The sequence below is a fragment of the Cylas formicarius genome, unplaced genomic scaffold (assembly GCF_029955315.1).
Source record: "Cylas formicarius isolate icCylForm1 unplaced genomic scaffold, icCylForm1.1 PGA_scaffold_2__14_contigs__length_35257938, whole genome shotgun sequence".
NCBI classification, from domain to species: domain Eukaryota; kingdom Metazoa; phylum Arthropoda; class Insecta; order Coleoptera; family Brentidae; genus Cylas; species Cylas formicarius.
In genome coordinates this window covers 18,655,247-18,671,557 of record NW_026844319.1, presented here as the reverse complement: position 1 = coordinate 18,671,557, position 16,311 = coordinate 18,655,247, and the positions used below count along the sequence as shown (strand labels likewise).

The window sequence follows — 16,311 nt, the reverse complement described above, 5'->3', positions numbered from 1 at the left end:
TAGCGTTGAGAGATTTTAAGTAGGACATTTTGTTTCGGCGAAGTCATCATCAACTTTACTTTTTCATATGGTTCGTGATAAAACTAAACCTTGCTCTCTCTGCAATAATTCTTGATAATCCTGGTACGGCTTTTGAGGTTTTTTTTTACAAACAGGTCAGATGTCAAAAAGTGAGGCGACTTTTAAGTTTTATCAAAAAGTATTTATTTGTTTATCAAAATTAATTACTTTCTGGTAAGCACATCCTGGTATAGGCTCGAGTTCTTCAAGCGATTTTTTTTTTATCTCCTCATTCGTTCCACACCTCCTTCCTTGCATGGGTTTTTTGAGTTTCGGGAACAGGAAAAAGTATATCCGGTGAATATGATGGCTGAGCCATGATTGTGGTTTTGTTTTTAGCCAAAACGTTAGGCACAAGCAACAATGAGTGAGCAGGTGCATTATCGTGATGCAAAACCCATTAATTGTTTTCCCTCAATTCCGGACGTTTTCTTCGCATTGCTTCTCGCAAACGAGGTCATACTCTTCATTGACCGTACGACCTTGTGGTAAGAACTCTTGATGTACTACGCCACGATAATCAAAGAAAACAGTAAGCAAAACCTTGACATTTGATCGAACTTGACGTGCTTTTTTCGGTCATAGCGAGTCTGGGTTTTTCCATTGAGACGGCTCGGCTTTGGTTTCGACTTCATAACCATACACCCATGATTCGTCACCAGTTATGACTTTTTTGAGCATATCAAGATCATCACTGACGTCGTTTAACAGCTCTTGAGCGATGTTCCTTCGGCGGTTATTTTGTTCAAAATTAAGCAGTTTCGGGGAAAAATTTTGCTGCCGCACGTTTTGTGTTCATAACTTCCATACCGTGCCCAAAAATTTGATGGCATGATATCTGTTGAAGGTGTTTCATACACTAAAGACTCTAAGAGCCCCCAATAAAAGAAGTCCATCGGATTAAGGTCTGGTGAGCGAGACGGAAAAGCTAGAGGTCCGCCCTGACCTATCCATCGATGTGTAAATACCTGATTTAAATACCTTCGTACAGCCAATGTAAAGTGGGCTGCGCCATCTTGCGTTAACCACATGTTTTGTCTAAACTGCAAGGGTGGTAGTTTTGGAGAAATTGCCAATACATTTTCCCATTAAGCGATCCGTTAAATAAATAAGGTCCTATAAGATTTTCTCCTATAATCCCTGCCCAGACGTTTATGGAAAACTGAAAAATGTTCCACTGATATATGTGAAAAATTACAATGCCAACACGACTGAAAGGAGCCTCGTCAGTGCACAAAACGATATTTAAGAGTTTCGGGTAATTTTTAATTTTTTCCTAAAATTTGATTGCATAAAATTACTCTCAATTGCTCATCACCCTCATACAGTGCTTGAACCCTTGAACATGTAAGGGCTGTACTCGTTGGCGGTCTCCCTTCATACATACTATCAGGTTTGAATGATCCTCTTTCACCGAGTCTTCTGTGTATGTTGATGAACATCTTAGCAGATGGAACGTTTCTAATGGAAACCTTGATATAAAGCCGTCGTGCTTGATCTGCATTTCTATTTGCCCTTCCGTAGCAAAAATGCATATCGCGAAATTTGAATATTCCTGATGGGCCATCACTGTAGCAGTTGAATAGTAAGCTCTTTTAATAGAAACTAATTTTTAACGGATTGTAACAATGACTTTTTCAAATTTCATCAAGTCCTGTTAGGTAAAATCACATTTATAGGTAAAATTCGAGCCGAAAATAAAAAATCGATTTGTGGTTAAACGATAACACTTAGCGACTTAAAACGAGAGTAGCAATTTTTGAGGATTTGTGATTCTGCTAAAGGCAATTTGTTCCCAAACTGTAGAGCAAGCGATTCTTTCCTGAGCAGCAAGTTTTCTCGTACTCGTTGACGGGCCAGTAAATTATTCTTTCTTCGCTTGTATGTGCCTTCTAAGTTTTGGATATATATGTACTCCAAGGAACTTTGCCGATTCTGGATTTTCACTTCGCTGGGTTTTTGCAAACGTGTCTTGAATTATATGCTATTTAGCACACAAAGGTAGGTAAACCGAACACTGCAGTTATGTACAAAAATCAAACAAACGACACAATTTTTTTTAACCATTCACAGAAATCTAAATATATTTTTTATTTTTGTAGGCCACAATGTTTAGTCGATAAACATGAACCTGCTAATGAACCGTCGATAAGTCTAAATCGAGTTGTATCGATTTGGTTTCCACAGTTAAATAAACGCTCATTAGTTGAACAAATTCTAACGACGACGCGTTGCTTTAAAATTAACAAACTAGAACATGAATGATTATCGTTTGACGGAGAAGTAGTCCGTTACAACTTCGCAATACAATTCTATAGATTTCCTGCGTAAAGCGCACTGGCTTGGCATTACCTTCAGGAAAAACCAGATTGTTTTCAAAATGTGGTTCCGCTATTTAGGAAGTTATTTTGGGAATTTGTTGACACAAATTTTTCGAACAATAACAGATATTACGGGATTTTAAATCGTTGAAAAATTGCATGCAAGTTTATAATAATACCCGGTCATGTTATTCTTAACCTTAAAAGTGCTGTTAATCACTCCATTCGCATGGTAAAAAGCTTTGCAATGCTGAAATTATATGAATAAGTGCAAATCTATTTCTGCGTACGGAAGTTCACCAAAAATACAACTTTAGATTTGATGAATTTAATAAAAAAACTGAACGTCAAGACTTACCCAAAGCCGCGTAACATTCATCGAGGAACTGTTGCCCGTAAATGGCACTAGTCAGACCAAGTATCGCCTGAGGGAATTCGGTGACTAGGAAGAGCAGCAACACAGCCAGCAGCATTTTTGTGGTCCGATCCGCCTGGTTTTCCTTGTAAAGTTGAATCGTGCTGGATTTGGGACGTCTACTGCCACTTTGCAGGGGGCTGCTCGAACTTAGGAGCTTAATTCTCCTTCTCCTCGTTTCTAATAGGGCAGATATTATCTTGTACGATAAGATCGTGAGCAAAATGCATGGCAGGAGCTTGAGCAACAAACTGTACACCCATACGCTCAAATAGTTTGGATCGTTCGGATGCAAAATAAAGATGGTTTCGTTCTTGAGTTTTCGATACTTTGGTCTGTCTTCTTTTAATACTATCACTCCGTTCAAATCACAGGTCTGGTTGTATCCCATTATTTCCAGAGTGGAATACATAGGGAAACATATTATGGGACAGGCGATATAAGTTACTAGTATCACTATGACCGTTCTTTTTTGGTCCGAGCAGATGTTGCTGGCGTGAATTTGAGATACGTAGACGTAACGCCAGATGGCGAGGATAATGGTCAGACAGCAAGCGATGAAATGCAAAACCAGGGTGAATAAGGAATGGAATTTGTAGAAAACCGCCCAACTGTAGTTAAAATGCGTGTAGTACAACGGTAATGATGGCAAATTCCTATGCACGGTAAAAGGTATGTACTGGGCCATTACTAAAAGGTCCGCGACGGCCAAACCAACCAGTATGCAGTTGGTGGGCGATCTCATCTTCCTCAAAACACAAATGTTGAAAATATTCGCTATCGATCCGAATATGCAGACCGTCAGGCTGAGATACCCGTGAATGTTCTCCTTGTAGTGTTTTCTGAATTCTTCCAAATCGCAGTAGGTAAAGTTGTTGGATAGATTAGCCATGGTTTTCGATGTTTCTTGCACTATGCGACGAGATAATGGCACTTTCGATCGCTGTTCATATTTCACAGAGAAGATCCTCTCGATAGGTTAATCTGTAACAGTAAATTTAATTTTTTTTAGACCAATATTCTGAATCGGAGGGGAGCAGTATTTAAAGCTACGATTCGGTTAGAACACGCAATTGCTGACAATTAAAAACGTCCTCCCTCAGTTTCCTTAGATTTAACTATCTGGTTGGATTGAAATGGTTTTGCTAACATCTGCAACGCGCTGAAAATATTTTCCTTTCTCTTTTAAATAATGAACGAGATCACAAGAGAATGTCGTACTAAATGCGAAAAGGTTTGCTTCACTCTAACCCCGGTCAAGATTAGTTTAAGGGTTTGTGTAGGACGGGTTGTTATCCCGACGGAGAGCTGACCCTCGGTTATAGATAATCCAGGAGTTAAGATAGAGTTAAGGGCCAAAATGTTTGACAGCTCCGTCTGAGTGGTTATTGAAAGTTTCCACGAGTTCTTCTGACATAACCGAATATTACGCGATTCTTGAAAAAAACATTATGTAAAATTATTGGTAGCAGTTATAAAATCAAATTGGAATTAACTTGTAATATTCTGTAAAAAATTGATAAAAAAGACAATTATCTGAATAGAATATGCATTAAGAAAATATATGAAAATTTTGGGACTCTAGCCCTCAAATTATATGAAAAATTTACTGGTTATAACAAAAATTTTTGCAAATGGAACGATACTAATTGTCTATTTTTATAAAGAGTTATATTTGAAATAAACATTTTCAGATCAACAAGAAGTTGTCAAAAGTTCGTATACAGCGTCTTGTATTTACGAGTTACTGATAGGAATGAAAGTTGTGGCACACATCATAATTATAATGGAAAATTTACCTTTGGCTCAAACTTATTGGGAGCAAGATGGCGTGCCACCAGACAGTGCAGTTACTTATTTTTAAATTAATGAATTGCAAAATAACTGGATTGCGAATCAGAGATCCATAAAACAAGTGACTAGATGTCCCGACTTGACTACCATGGATTTTTCCTTTGGGGAATAATCAGAGAGCTGGCATGTAGAGAAGAGATAAATACTAGAGAGTACTAGAAGTTGTGGTGCGAAGAGCTTTTGAAACTATAACGCCATTTGACAGGTAGCCCCTTATATTCTTTTTAAATGACGTTATTGTTATACAATTAGTGCTAAATTATCTTTTGTGTTTTTCCCAGACTGCTATTATTTTTCTTGCAGAAAATTAAACCATATGGTTTGAGTATGCGCCATAACATAGTTTTTATGTAATTTGAAAATATATTACGGTATGTAATACAATTAATGCATTCCGATTTATAAGAAAATATAATTTTATGCCAATACTTGATAAACGGAACTACTACAGAAATATAAATGTATGAGTAAATTTATATATAAAACAATGTTAGAATATTTATTAAAAAAAGTTATTCTATCTATTCTATTATTCACTATCGTTTTGTAATAAAAACCAATTCTTCGTATGAACGCACGCAAATTCTCTTGGCAACACTAAAAGTTCAAAACACTATGCAACTCTTCAAGTTCATGTCGGCTTACGTCTTAAATAAGACCCTGGCATGTGGTACACGTGCTGTATTGCTGATTGCAAATCAAAATTTTGTGTTTGCTGATATGATATATTTCACTATAAAAAAAACAGAACCTTCATTTCATTGAGGTGATAAATTTTTCGCATTTCGATAAGACATCCGATTTTCTAGTGATTGACGTTCTAATTTAATATCTGAGAGATAACCCATTTCCGTTTTGCTTACCTACGATTTTATTGACGCCAAAATATAACCCGTTTACTCAGCACGATCCGCCGGATCATGCTTCAACTTCGAGCAAGAACACGATTCCAATATTGTCGCCCGCAGATCTGTTAGAACTTCTCGTACCGCATTTTTGATATGCACTTCTATTTAGATACGAAATGTTAGAAGGAAATGTAAAAGTTTAAAACAGACAAAACGGTGTATGTATGGACCTAGATGGTAATTTACTGTTTTATGACGCCTTATCTCTGTAAAAGTATCAAAAACACTGACACCCATTCATATCTTTAAAATATTATGTTGTTATACAGGGTGTCCCATTGTAAAATCTTTGTTTATGGTTCGATTTTGACAAATTTTTTTTGTTGGATTGGTAGCCGAAGAATGCACTAAAATTTTGTTTTGCTTATTGCTTCAACTTAAAGTTATGGCCAACTAAGAATAAACAAAGAGAAGAGTCAAATTGGCAACAATTCTTATTCAGGGTTACTTAGAACCCAACTATACCAATTTTTATATTTCAATGCAGGGTGTTTGAAATATCGTTCGAGCCCCGCTCAAGGCTGTACATCGTTGTAAAATCTTTGATTACGGTTTGGTTTTTAATTTTTTTTTGTTGGACAAATCTCACAAAAATGACTAATTTTTGACGTCAAATATCGAGAAGGGCTATTAGGGATTTCTATAAGAATAAAGTGTCGAATTCTTATTCAGGACTACATAAAACCTAGCTATATTAACATCCATGAAGTTCGAATACAGGGTGCTGGACATCTCGCGGGCGATAGATCCATAAACAAAAATTTTACAAGGGTGTAGAGTTTTTAGGTAGGACAACACTTATTTTAAATAGAACTTCCTGTAGGTATATTAAGCGATTTTTGAATTCCTTTTTCTAACATATTTTGAATTTTATGCCAATTATTATATAATTGGAGTTTATTTATTTTTTATTTCTGCTTTAGTGGTTTGTGTTAATATTTCAAAAATAAATAAATACAGGGTGGGCAAAAATTAATATTAAAACATTAAATGGAGAAATCGTGAAGGCGTCTTTTTTCTCAAAAAACGGACAAGCTATAGATTTCGAAATATTAGCAATTGCATAATAGCAAAACGCTTTTACATTTTAAAAATGGTGTACGGACGAACATGGCACAAAAAATTTATGCACTACAGAAGTAGCAGCAATTTACTGCCAATTACTGTTATTAACACAAAAGTCATTTAAATTTATTTAGTTTCTAAGAACAGAAGAAATGTTATCAAAAAAATTTCCAAATAATCGAAAACCGACATGTAACAAGTGTTAAACGAATAATAAAAAATTAGTAAATTAAGAGTCGTTAGAATTAGGCAATTAATAGAGTCGTTTTATGAAAAATCTCACTTTTACGTATTTTTATCTGAATGCTGCAAATAATAAACTATTATTTAATTATTAAAAACGTTGTATAGACATTAGATCACTTTTTTTAAATAAAAAAGCAATAAAAATGACAAGGTAGATGGCATCAAACTGTCAAACATTCATTTCCAAACTCACAGGAAGCCAAAATAGAGACATTCCTGTAGTGCTCGATTTTGTTTTTCGTCCTCAATATCAAACCCAACTAATATCAAAATATGATATATATTTATATGCTTTACAGCATTTTTCATTTCTAACGGGTAATAGGTCATCTTATTCAAAGGCATTCTTTACACAATTTTCAATTTTTTTATTCTTACAATACAGTGATTCTGTACGAATTTTTATTAAATTTTAGTTTTTTTAGAACCTGTATTTATTTAATTTTAAAATATCAACAGGGACCACTAAAGTAAATCCTGTTCTATGATGAAACTCTCGAAGAAATCTTTACATACATTTACAAGCGCCACTTTTTTATGTTATGTTTAAAAAAAAGAAAGTGGTACTTGGCGACGAAAATATAAACATCCACACAAACAAATTTTACACATACACACTTTTTGGATATTTTTTAGCAATTTTTAAGATGCGATGTCATTCCTTACGGGCTAACCGGTCACATGGGACCTAAGTGTAGGTTAAAAACAACAAGCAAGTTCTATCTGGATAAAGATTTACCCAGTGTCGAGAGATCCATTTCGATAGGTACACCATTGACAACGCGAAGCACCATCTCATTTAGGGTAGAATTGCTATCGGTATCTTTGGAGTGATAAATGGAGCTGAGATGCGGGTCTTTTCCTTTTCGCCCTGATGCATTTTTGTCCATAGCGTGGCTTGCCCAATAAAAAGGGCGTCCTAAGATTGGCAAATTGTCAGTCGAAGCATCCGAAACATCGGCTTGCCATCCACTGGAGACATCATCGCCTTCAGAGTTACGCTTGTTTTCAGATTTTTTTATCATCCGCACTGCGGCTGTTGCTTCTTGTACTATATCAAAAATTAACTCCTTTATTTGATTTCTTCCCTTTTGCGAGCGCAGAATCATTGGTTTCTGCAGTTCCCCTACCAGATGTTCAAAAGTTTCTTGGAGGTAGTTCTCCCTCTCCGGATTGTCACGGCTCCATTTCATCTCACACACCAAATCGGCTAAGAAATTTACTAACACTTCTTCGAGGTAACGCTCTTCCCTTTCCAATCTTGTAAAAAATTCTGTAACGAAGTTTACAAAAGTCACCTTGAGAGTAAGATTTTGTTGGATGAGTTGGGAAGCATATGTAGCTTTAGGCCACAAGCGTTCCAGTTCAACAAAAATCTCTTTAGCGACGTAGTCCAGCAGGGCGGCGGTTTTTGCAAATATCTCCTGCTTCTTTTTGTACATCCCGCATATAATATTGTCGGCAAGCTCCTGCAAAAAATTATCTAACATCTCACTCGATTGATGAATGTTGGCATCCACAAATCGCCCGACTTCGATAACATTCTGTACTACTTCATCGTCATCTAAACAATAACAAAGGAAATTTTTGATGAATTGCTCGACTGCAGACTTGGAGCTGTTGATGTAGTCCAGAGCAGTTTTCTTCTGCGTCTCGTTCAATTCGGATGATAGTTTTATGGTATTCCCCAGCGAATCGGATATTTGTTCGACCAGTTCATTAGCGAATTGCGGAATAGGGAAAATGTTATCGACTACGTAATCGTGAAACACCCGTGGTAAAAAACTCCAAAATGTGAAGTCGGTAATTGATTTCCCTTCCGTTAGGTATTCGGCCATAAAAAGACTCGCGCTTTCTCTAACTTTACTCGACTTCAACACCGTATGATCTAAGTCAATGTAACTCAACGAGCTCGACCTTCTATCTTTTCGTGTGCTTGCAAGCATGTCGGCTATTAACTTAACAAAAACTTGGGATGATTTGTCCATGCTTCCACTTCTATCTTTATTTTCCCAAATAAGTTCCAATTCTCTCTTCACATCAGATCGTAGGTGTATCTCTTCTAGTAATTGCTTGACCAGAACCAGTGCAGACGGACCATGGGAAAGTACCATCGGTTTTAATTTCGAGCTACCTCGTCTTTCTGCATCAGACCCTTGAGTTACTTCAGACTCATGTGAATCATTATTTACCGGATGCATAATTTTCAATAGCGACTCTGCACATGAAATTACTTTCTCTTTTAAAGCATACCTTGATTGTATAGTACTTCTGTGGGCCTTTACAACTCGAACCAATTCATCCGCGAGTTGTTCCAGTTGATTTTCGGGTTCACTGTTCATATGAATCGCAAAGTCAACAACAGATTTCTTTACGTGCGAGTCTACGATCATCACGTTTTGGTCTGTTTCTGCATTGACAATGCTAATGGCGGGCGATTCTAGAGACTGCTGAGTGGCACCTGCTTCTTCAACCTTGCCTGTGAGATTTTCGAGATTTTCCGAGTGATTGTTTGTATTTAGGATATGCATTTCGGTGACATTGGACTCTGCTCTGTCTGTCTTTAGGCTACTGATAGCACCTAGGCAATATTACATAAGTGACAATTATTTTCTTAAATTGATTTACCACAACCATGTTCCGATGCGACATTAGGTTCCTCTGTCAGAACAGAAGCTTTGGTTTCAGATTCATCCTTATGGTCTACACTTTGATCCTCGTATGTCGAAACGTTTTCGGATGGATCTTCTTCTGTGAAACTTATTGCGTCTACGCAATGCTCCTTATGCCGTTTATTACCAACCTCACCTTGAGTTTCACCGTTCGGGATATCGATAATGCTGTGCGTTGTCGACCCGTCCAAATGGTTGTCGGTCTGTGACTCATATTGCTCAGCTTCTAGAACGATTGATACGCTTTTCGCATCTAGCAAATAATACTTAAATAGTTTTACAACAATAAGGTCATCTTTTACCCAAATCCTTATCAATTTTCTCGGCGTCTACGCAGTGCTCCTTATGCTGTTTATTACCAACCTCATCTTGCGTTTCACCATTCGCGATATCTATGATGCTGTGGGTTGTCGACTGGTCCAGATAGTTATCGGTCTGTGACTCATATTGCGCAGCTTCTAGAATGATTGATACGCTCTTTGCATGTAGCAAATAATACTTAAATAGTTTTACAACAATCAGGTCGTCTTTTACCCAAATCCTTATCGATTTTTTCGGCCTCAGCTCTGGATTTACTCTGAGCTCTTGAATTAGTTTCCAATTTTTTGGATTCCCTCGTCGGAAACATCTGGTTTTCTGGCTGGCATTTGCACAATAGTTGCGCAGCGTCTGGTATGCCGATTTGGGCTCGTCTACCGCATTTTTCGGAGCAAAATTTTAATTTCAAAGACTTCTGAGCTATTCGGGTGTTATTCATGTCTGGGTTGTTTCTTTGTTTTGAGTCTGAAACATGTGAGCGTGGTGAAAATATCAATTGCAGTTTTCTACATGAGACTAGTGGGATGAGAAGATTTCCTGCTTACCCTTACGATTACGACATATTTTTGATTTAAGCGGAATGGCACACTGAACCTTTGACTCTATAGTGCCGTACGGGGTGTACATTTTAGTACGCGATTCAGTTCTTATGACCTTCACTTGACTGCCCATAGATTGGACTGATAATTGACCGTTGGAATTACTGCGCACCAATTGTTCGTTTTGTGTCTTTTTATCCACCTTTTCTTTGTGAATGCCTACGAATGTGCAATTACTTACAATATCTTTCAAATTTGTCTCTAAGAGATGAAGTTTGGCTTATAATGGCAAGAGTTGCCTAGTCGGTCTATTAAATTCTGGAAGTAGCAAAGTCCGTTATGATATACGCATATTCCCATTTTCATGATATCAATGAGTTGAATTTGCAACCTTTGCCTATACATTAATTAATATTTGCCTTCCTGGCGAGCCAAGCTGTCGATGGTTACTTTAAAACTTTGTATAATACCCTTGCAGCGTTATCATTCCCTAACATCCCCTAAACAAAACCCGCAGGAAAATTAAGACTTTATTTATCTGAAACGATTCAATACGGATTTCTCTAAGCTGAGAGTCGCTATGACTTTTCTTCGATCATAATCACTACGTAATCAACGTTAGAATTGCACGCAATTAGGGGACATCTGCCAATACAACTTAATGGCATCGAATTGAGAATCGAGATCGTCGTTGCCGTCTCATTAGTCAAATGGGAATGGAGAGCAAAGGAATATTCCGATGCATATTGCCGTGCTAATTATAACACGATTGGATTGATGATGGAAGAATCTTTTAGAGATTCAGTAGAGACGTTGAAGTATGCCGCCTTAGTCATAATAGCTATCGAAACGCTGCAAATGTTAAAGACGTTTCTAATAAATTGCGTAAAAATATTTGTCATAATTAAGAAAGGGAAACTACAATTCGGACGGCATTACTACTACAAGTTGTATTCTAGAACTAAATACTCTAAACCACGTCCCCACCTTAAACTCTACAGGTCGAAATCTGGAAATTTCTAACATGTAGATTATTGAAAAGGCACGTCGAGGAAAATAAAAGATTGCAAAAAAAACAGATATAGCTTCAAACATCAGAAAATTATACTTATTCTAAGCTACCGAAATTGTCTAATTGCGATACTCATACGTATTATTTATTTGCCAAATACGTAACTTCCCGAAAAATTGAAATAACTTCAAAAATATTTTGAGAATTGTTGGGATGAAAATTAAAGGTGATTTCTTACCGAAACTTTCAAAATTAATAAAAAGCGAAATTCGTTTTCCATTGTACCTCATGGAAAGCATTTCAAAAATTGATGATGAATTCCGCAGGATCCTGAAGTGTCCTTGACGACTGGCCTTTTATCGAAACAATATATTACATTCCGGATAAATTTGTGGTAGCTTCTGATTGGGATTTACTGCGGAATTGGTTTTCGCCCCGTGTTGTTGGGAAATTGATATTATGGGGACGGGTTTCTGGCCGATTATTATTAATCCCGTATCTCACTTTGACTCGTAAGAAAGGTAAATGATAGTAATGAATATTTATTTACACATTTTGATTTCTGTACGGTTAAATGATTATGTAATAAAAGAAAGCATTTAACGCAAATATGAATAAAATACTTTTTATAAAACTTCTGGATTCCTCCTGCGTCGGTTGTTGCTGAGTCGAAATTGCTATTGGCTTCTTCAGAGCTTGATTGAAACTATTTCAATTTCAGTTCAGTTCAGTTTCAGTTTCACTCAAGCTCTGAAGAAGCCAACAGGGTGATTGGCGAAACGTCAGCAATTTCGACTCAACAAAAACCGACTCAGAAGGAATCCAGAAGTTTTGTAAAAAGTATTACAGTAGCCTGTGGAAGTGTCTTTGAGAAATGAATAAAATAATTTTATGTGTTTAATTAACATTATTATGCAATAACAATTTTACGGGTTCCTAGTGTAAAAGTAGTGCATATCCTTTCATTCTTGTTCAAATGACACGGGAAGTATTTTCGTATAATCGTAATATGAAAAAAGCACAAGTGTAAGTTATTTTTTGCTAAGAAAATTTTAATAAACATTATTAGTCTCTATAGCTGTTAATAAAGCAGCACATGTGTAAGGCAACTTACAATAGTGATAATTTTTATTCCGCATGTTAATTAGTCTAATTTGCAGACATCCTTATATGTAGATGTTATTCCACAAATAAACTAAACTAAGTGCAATCAGCAAAAATAATGCATTTTTTTAAGAAAATATTTCATTCCGATAACGACATCATTAAAATCCTCTTGTAGCATACTTTTAATTATAATTTCTCGTTTTCCAGTTTCATTTTATATGGCAAACATAATTATTAAAAAAAAATGTCAGACTGGAAATCTTTTCAACAGTATCTGGTTATTGGTATCGATCATGAAAAATGGTTGGATAAATGAGTCTTTTATGCAGGGTTAGTAAAAAATACGTCAAATATTTCGAAACTAAAAAGCGGAACCCAGAAAATGCAAAATGTGGGGGTATTTGAACATGCTCATCAGATTTATCACTTTTACGTTACATGTCACAATTTGGTTACTTTGAATGGAACTGAAGTTTTTTTTGCAACATGTCATAATTTCAATTTTTTTCTATTAACTATTGAGCTCCGACAACACAGTTTTTTCGGTAAAGAGTAGCGGAACGGCTAAATATCTCTTAAACTGCCAAAGCTGGAAAGATAAAATTCAATTCCTGGCGGTTTTTGAACATGCGGAACTTAAAAACGCTATAGGCAATGTTGTCAGATTTCCACATTTACATTGCATGTCATAATTTTGTTATTTTAAAGCTGCCAAAGCTGGAACGATACAATTTGAAAGGCAATGTAATTAAATGTAAATAAAAAATATGCGCTATTCAAATTATGTAGTGAAACGTAAAAGTGGAAAATCTGACAACATTGCTGTTAGCGTTTTTGAATTTTGCATGTTCAAGAACTACCAGGTATTAAATTTTATCGTTTCAGAGTTATCAGTTTTGGAGATATTTAGACTTTCCGGTACTTTTTACTGACCCTGTATATAAGTAACGCGTGCTTGTAGTTGTCAATATGAACTAACGACATCGCCTTTATTCTTTGTTGGATTTTGTGTTTTGTGTAAGATTTACATAAATGATAAATGTGTTACATATTGTAAAACTAAAACGCCAAAAAACATGTACGTTAAAGTAATCTAATTAATGTATATCTGATTAATATTAATAGCATTCAAGAAGGGGCCAATTTATTGGTTAAATTTTGATTATTTTGTATTTCAGTAATTTCTGTGTGATAGGTACTAACGCAAGTATTTTTTAAGACAACTATGATTATCAAATAAAATAATTAAATTGTATCCATTGGTGACTAAAAGCAGAATTATAGAAAAAAGTATGTCACTGCATTTAAGTTATAAAAAGTGTTTTAATAATGATTTTATCTAATCCATTCATTCTCATAAATAAAAAAGTTATCGGCAATTTTCTAAATGCCCAAAAATTAAAAAATCAACCAAAACTGACATGTAAATCGATTTCGCTCTAGTTCCCTTTTTCCTGCTAAAATATTCTACCCTGTACAGACCTATATTCTGGTCCCAACACCTTCGTTCCACTGATGTGTAACTGTAAATTTTTTACATCATTGGCCAATGTACCTCGTTTAATTTTATGTTGTCATCGGCCCAATCATAATAATACATAATTTCTATATTGTCAATAATTGACAAGGAATTATTGTCTTTGCCGTAAGTTCAATGCGTGGTAGAATGTTGTAAGGAATTTTAAGCTTTCATGGAGTCATTACGATTATATCCACTGTGATGTAGAGTAAGTAATATCTAGAGTCTAGTACAACTGTGACTACATGTGCGTCTGAGTGGTTAAAAATAAACTTAGTCGCGAATTTATGTACGTATTTTTTAAAGCAGAATGGGCAAATATGAAGCAAAAGAATTATCAAAGAATTGCTTCCGCACGCATAAAAATAGGGCTCCGGGATTTAAAAAAGCAAAGGATGGAATGAAATGCTTAATTTCAAAGTGCAAAAAAAATGTCGCATTTACACTCCGTTTACGAGTGTTGTTTTCCGGGAGTATATCTTTGGATCGCATAAAATCATAAAATTGGCTGTAAAATCTCTCGCCTCGTAAAATTGAGCGTAACCGTAATAGCATAAGAGTTTTTCCAACTTGAAAATATTATCCACTATAAAAAAAGGGCCCGGAAAGCAGTTCCACTTAACCGGAAATAAAAAATGCTCATATCCGGCCGCTTTCGTTGGAATGTACGTTGAGATGTTTGTCCATAGACTATTATTTACTGAGAAAATAATCTACGTAACCGAGTTCCGCGGTAAACTTCGTCAATGTTTTATTTTTATTTAAAAAGGAAGATATGGGGCGAAAGTAAAAATAATAACACTACACAGAAAATATAGAACCTGGAAAAGAGTGTTCCTTAGGTAGACGTAACCAAATTTAACTTAATAAATAAAATATTTCTTGAAAAAGGAAAATTGGGAACTAGATCAATTGGTATTACATACTGGCTGAAAATAATCAATAAATGTAATTGATTGAAGGTGGCTGACATTTCCGGTGAAAAAAATTCTCTCTGAAATTTGTTATCACAATGTACAAGATGAAGATAAACAAAATAATTATAACTATCGTAATTGAGGTAGTTGCTCTTGGTTAAGTATTAGTAGTCTGTTCTCGTTTTTTTTGTAAGCTTAATTTATGAACTGCTCAAATATCTGCTTTCATGTAGAAAAAAAAATTGTATAAAAGCAAATGTAGATGTTATGTCCATCTGACCGAATTTCACAAATGGGATATCATTATAAAGACAGTCGAACGCCGTTTGAAAAGATCTATCACTCGATCCCTTGTTCCATTTGAGATAGTAAGGATTTTGGCCCCATCTTTCCTAGAGTGTTAAAGTTACGCGTAGATCCGATTTCTTATAGAAACGCAAATATTTCTCTTTAAATGAAGAACCCGGTATATTTATTTCACTAATTAGATAAAAAGTTGGTGTTATTGAACTGAGGTGGCTTTTACCTGATGAAAATCCATTTATCAAAATAAATAAGAACCAAAAGTTCAGATTTTCACGACATTATATATTATGACATGACAATTGTTTAGACAACACCGTGCCTTTATCAAATGTTCACATTTAGTTCTTATTTATTTTGATAAATGGATTTTCATCAAGTAAAAGCCACCTCAGTTCAATTTTTGAAAGAAGCTGAAATTGGTTTCTTGGCTATTTGGTATTTTAAATTGCTTCTACGTTGCCGAATATGTTCCCAAAACATTTGGTTTTTTAACAAATGTCTGCAAAATAAGGTTTTTCCCAAATACATAAAATTGAAAACCAACAACAGAAAAAAAAGTTGGTTTTAGTTTCTATAAAATGAGGCAAATATTATACATTCATTCATGCATCAAAATATTGGGAACATTTTTTTGAATCTTCAATTTATCTTTCAGGAATTATTTATTACGAATGCTTCACCAACTCTCCGGCGCTTTTATTCCGTCGTTGATAAAACCGCCGTCAACGATGCCTACTGCAATATTTGGTTTCATTACAAAAACCGAAATTAAAATGGGCGAGACCATTGTCCGTCGAAATGAAAATTCTCTCGTTTTCGGTGTAATGGGCGATATTTTTCTAATCGATATTACTTTTAGGTTTTAATTGCGACGCACCAACGGTTCAATATTGAATTTGCACTCGGCAATTTGATACCATGTCAGAATGTAATCCGATAACGTAGATTGGGAACCGTCGGATTGCAGTTTTCACGATTACAACAAAGATCCGTGTTCATTTTCCAGAAAAGTGCGTCCAATGAAAACACCTAATTTTAGAATTCACATTTTA

At 35.5% G+C, this 16,311-nt stretch overlaps 2 protein-coding genes across 2 annotated transcripts in view; both read right to left on the bottom strand.

The window, feature by feature from the left end:
* Positions 1 to 2,728: 2,728 nt before the first annotated feature.
* Positions 2,729 to 3,688, bottom strand: LOC132698639 (G-protein coupled receptor dmsr-1-like). Its single transcript, XM_060664833.1, has one exon. The coding sequence runs from the start codon at positions 3,686 to 3,688 to the stop codon at positions 2,729 to 2,731; it is 960 nt and encodes a 319-aa protein (XP_060520816.1).
* Positions 3,665 to 16,311, bottom strand: part of LOC132698314 (uncharacterized) — an 83,475-nt gene continuing 70,828 nt past the window's right edge. Inside the window, exons 4-11 of the mRNA XM_060664309.1 lie at positions 10,405 to 10,617; positions 10,076 to 10,324; positions 9,844 to 9,999; positions 9,678 to 9,794; positions 9,504 to 9,620; positions 7,609 to 9,450; positions 5,514 to 5,659; positions 3,665 to 3,780 (exon numbers count right to left, since the gene is read on the bottom strand). Coding sequence (XP_060520292.1) covers positions 5,547 to 5,659; positions 7,609 to 9,450; positions 9,504 to 9,620; positions 9,678 to 9,794; positions 9,844 to 9,999; positions 10,076 to 10,324; positions 10,405 to 10,531 — 2,721 coding nt within the window. The 5' untranslated portion in view covers positions 10,532 to 10,617 and the 3' untranslated portion in view covers positions 3,665 to 3,780; positions 5,514 to 5,546. The remainder of the gene's footprint in view (positions 3,781 to 5,513; positions 5,660 to 7,608; positions 9,451 to 9,503; positions 9,621 to 9,677; positions 9,795 to 9,843; positions 10,000 to 10,075; positions 10,325 to 10,404; positions 10,618 to 16,311) is intronic.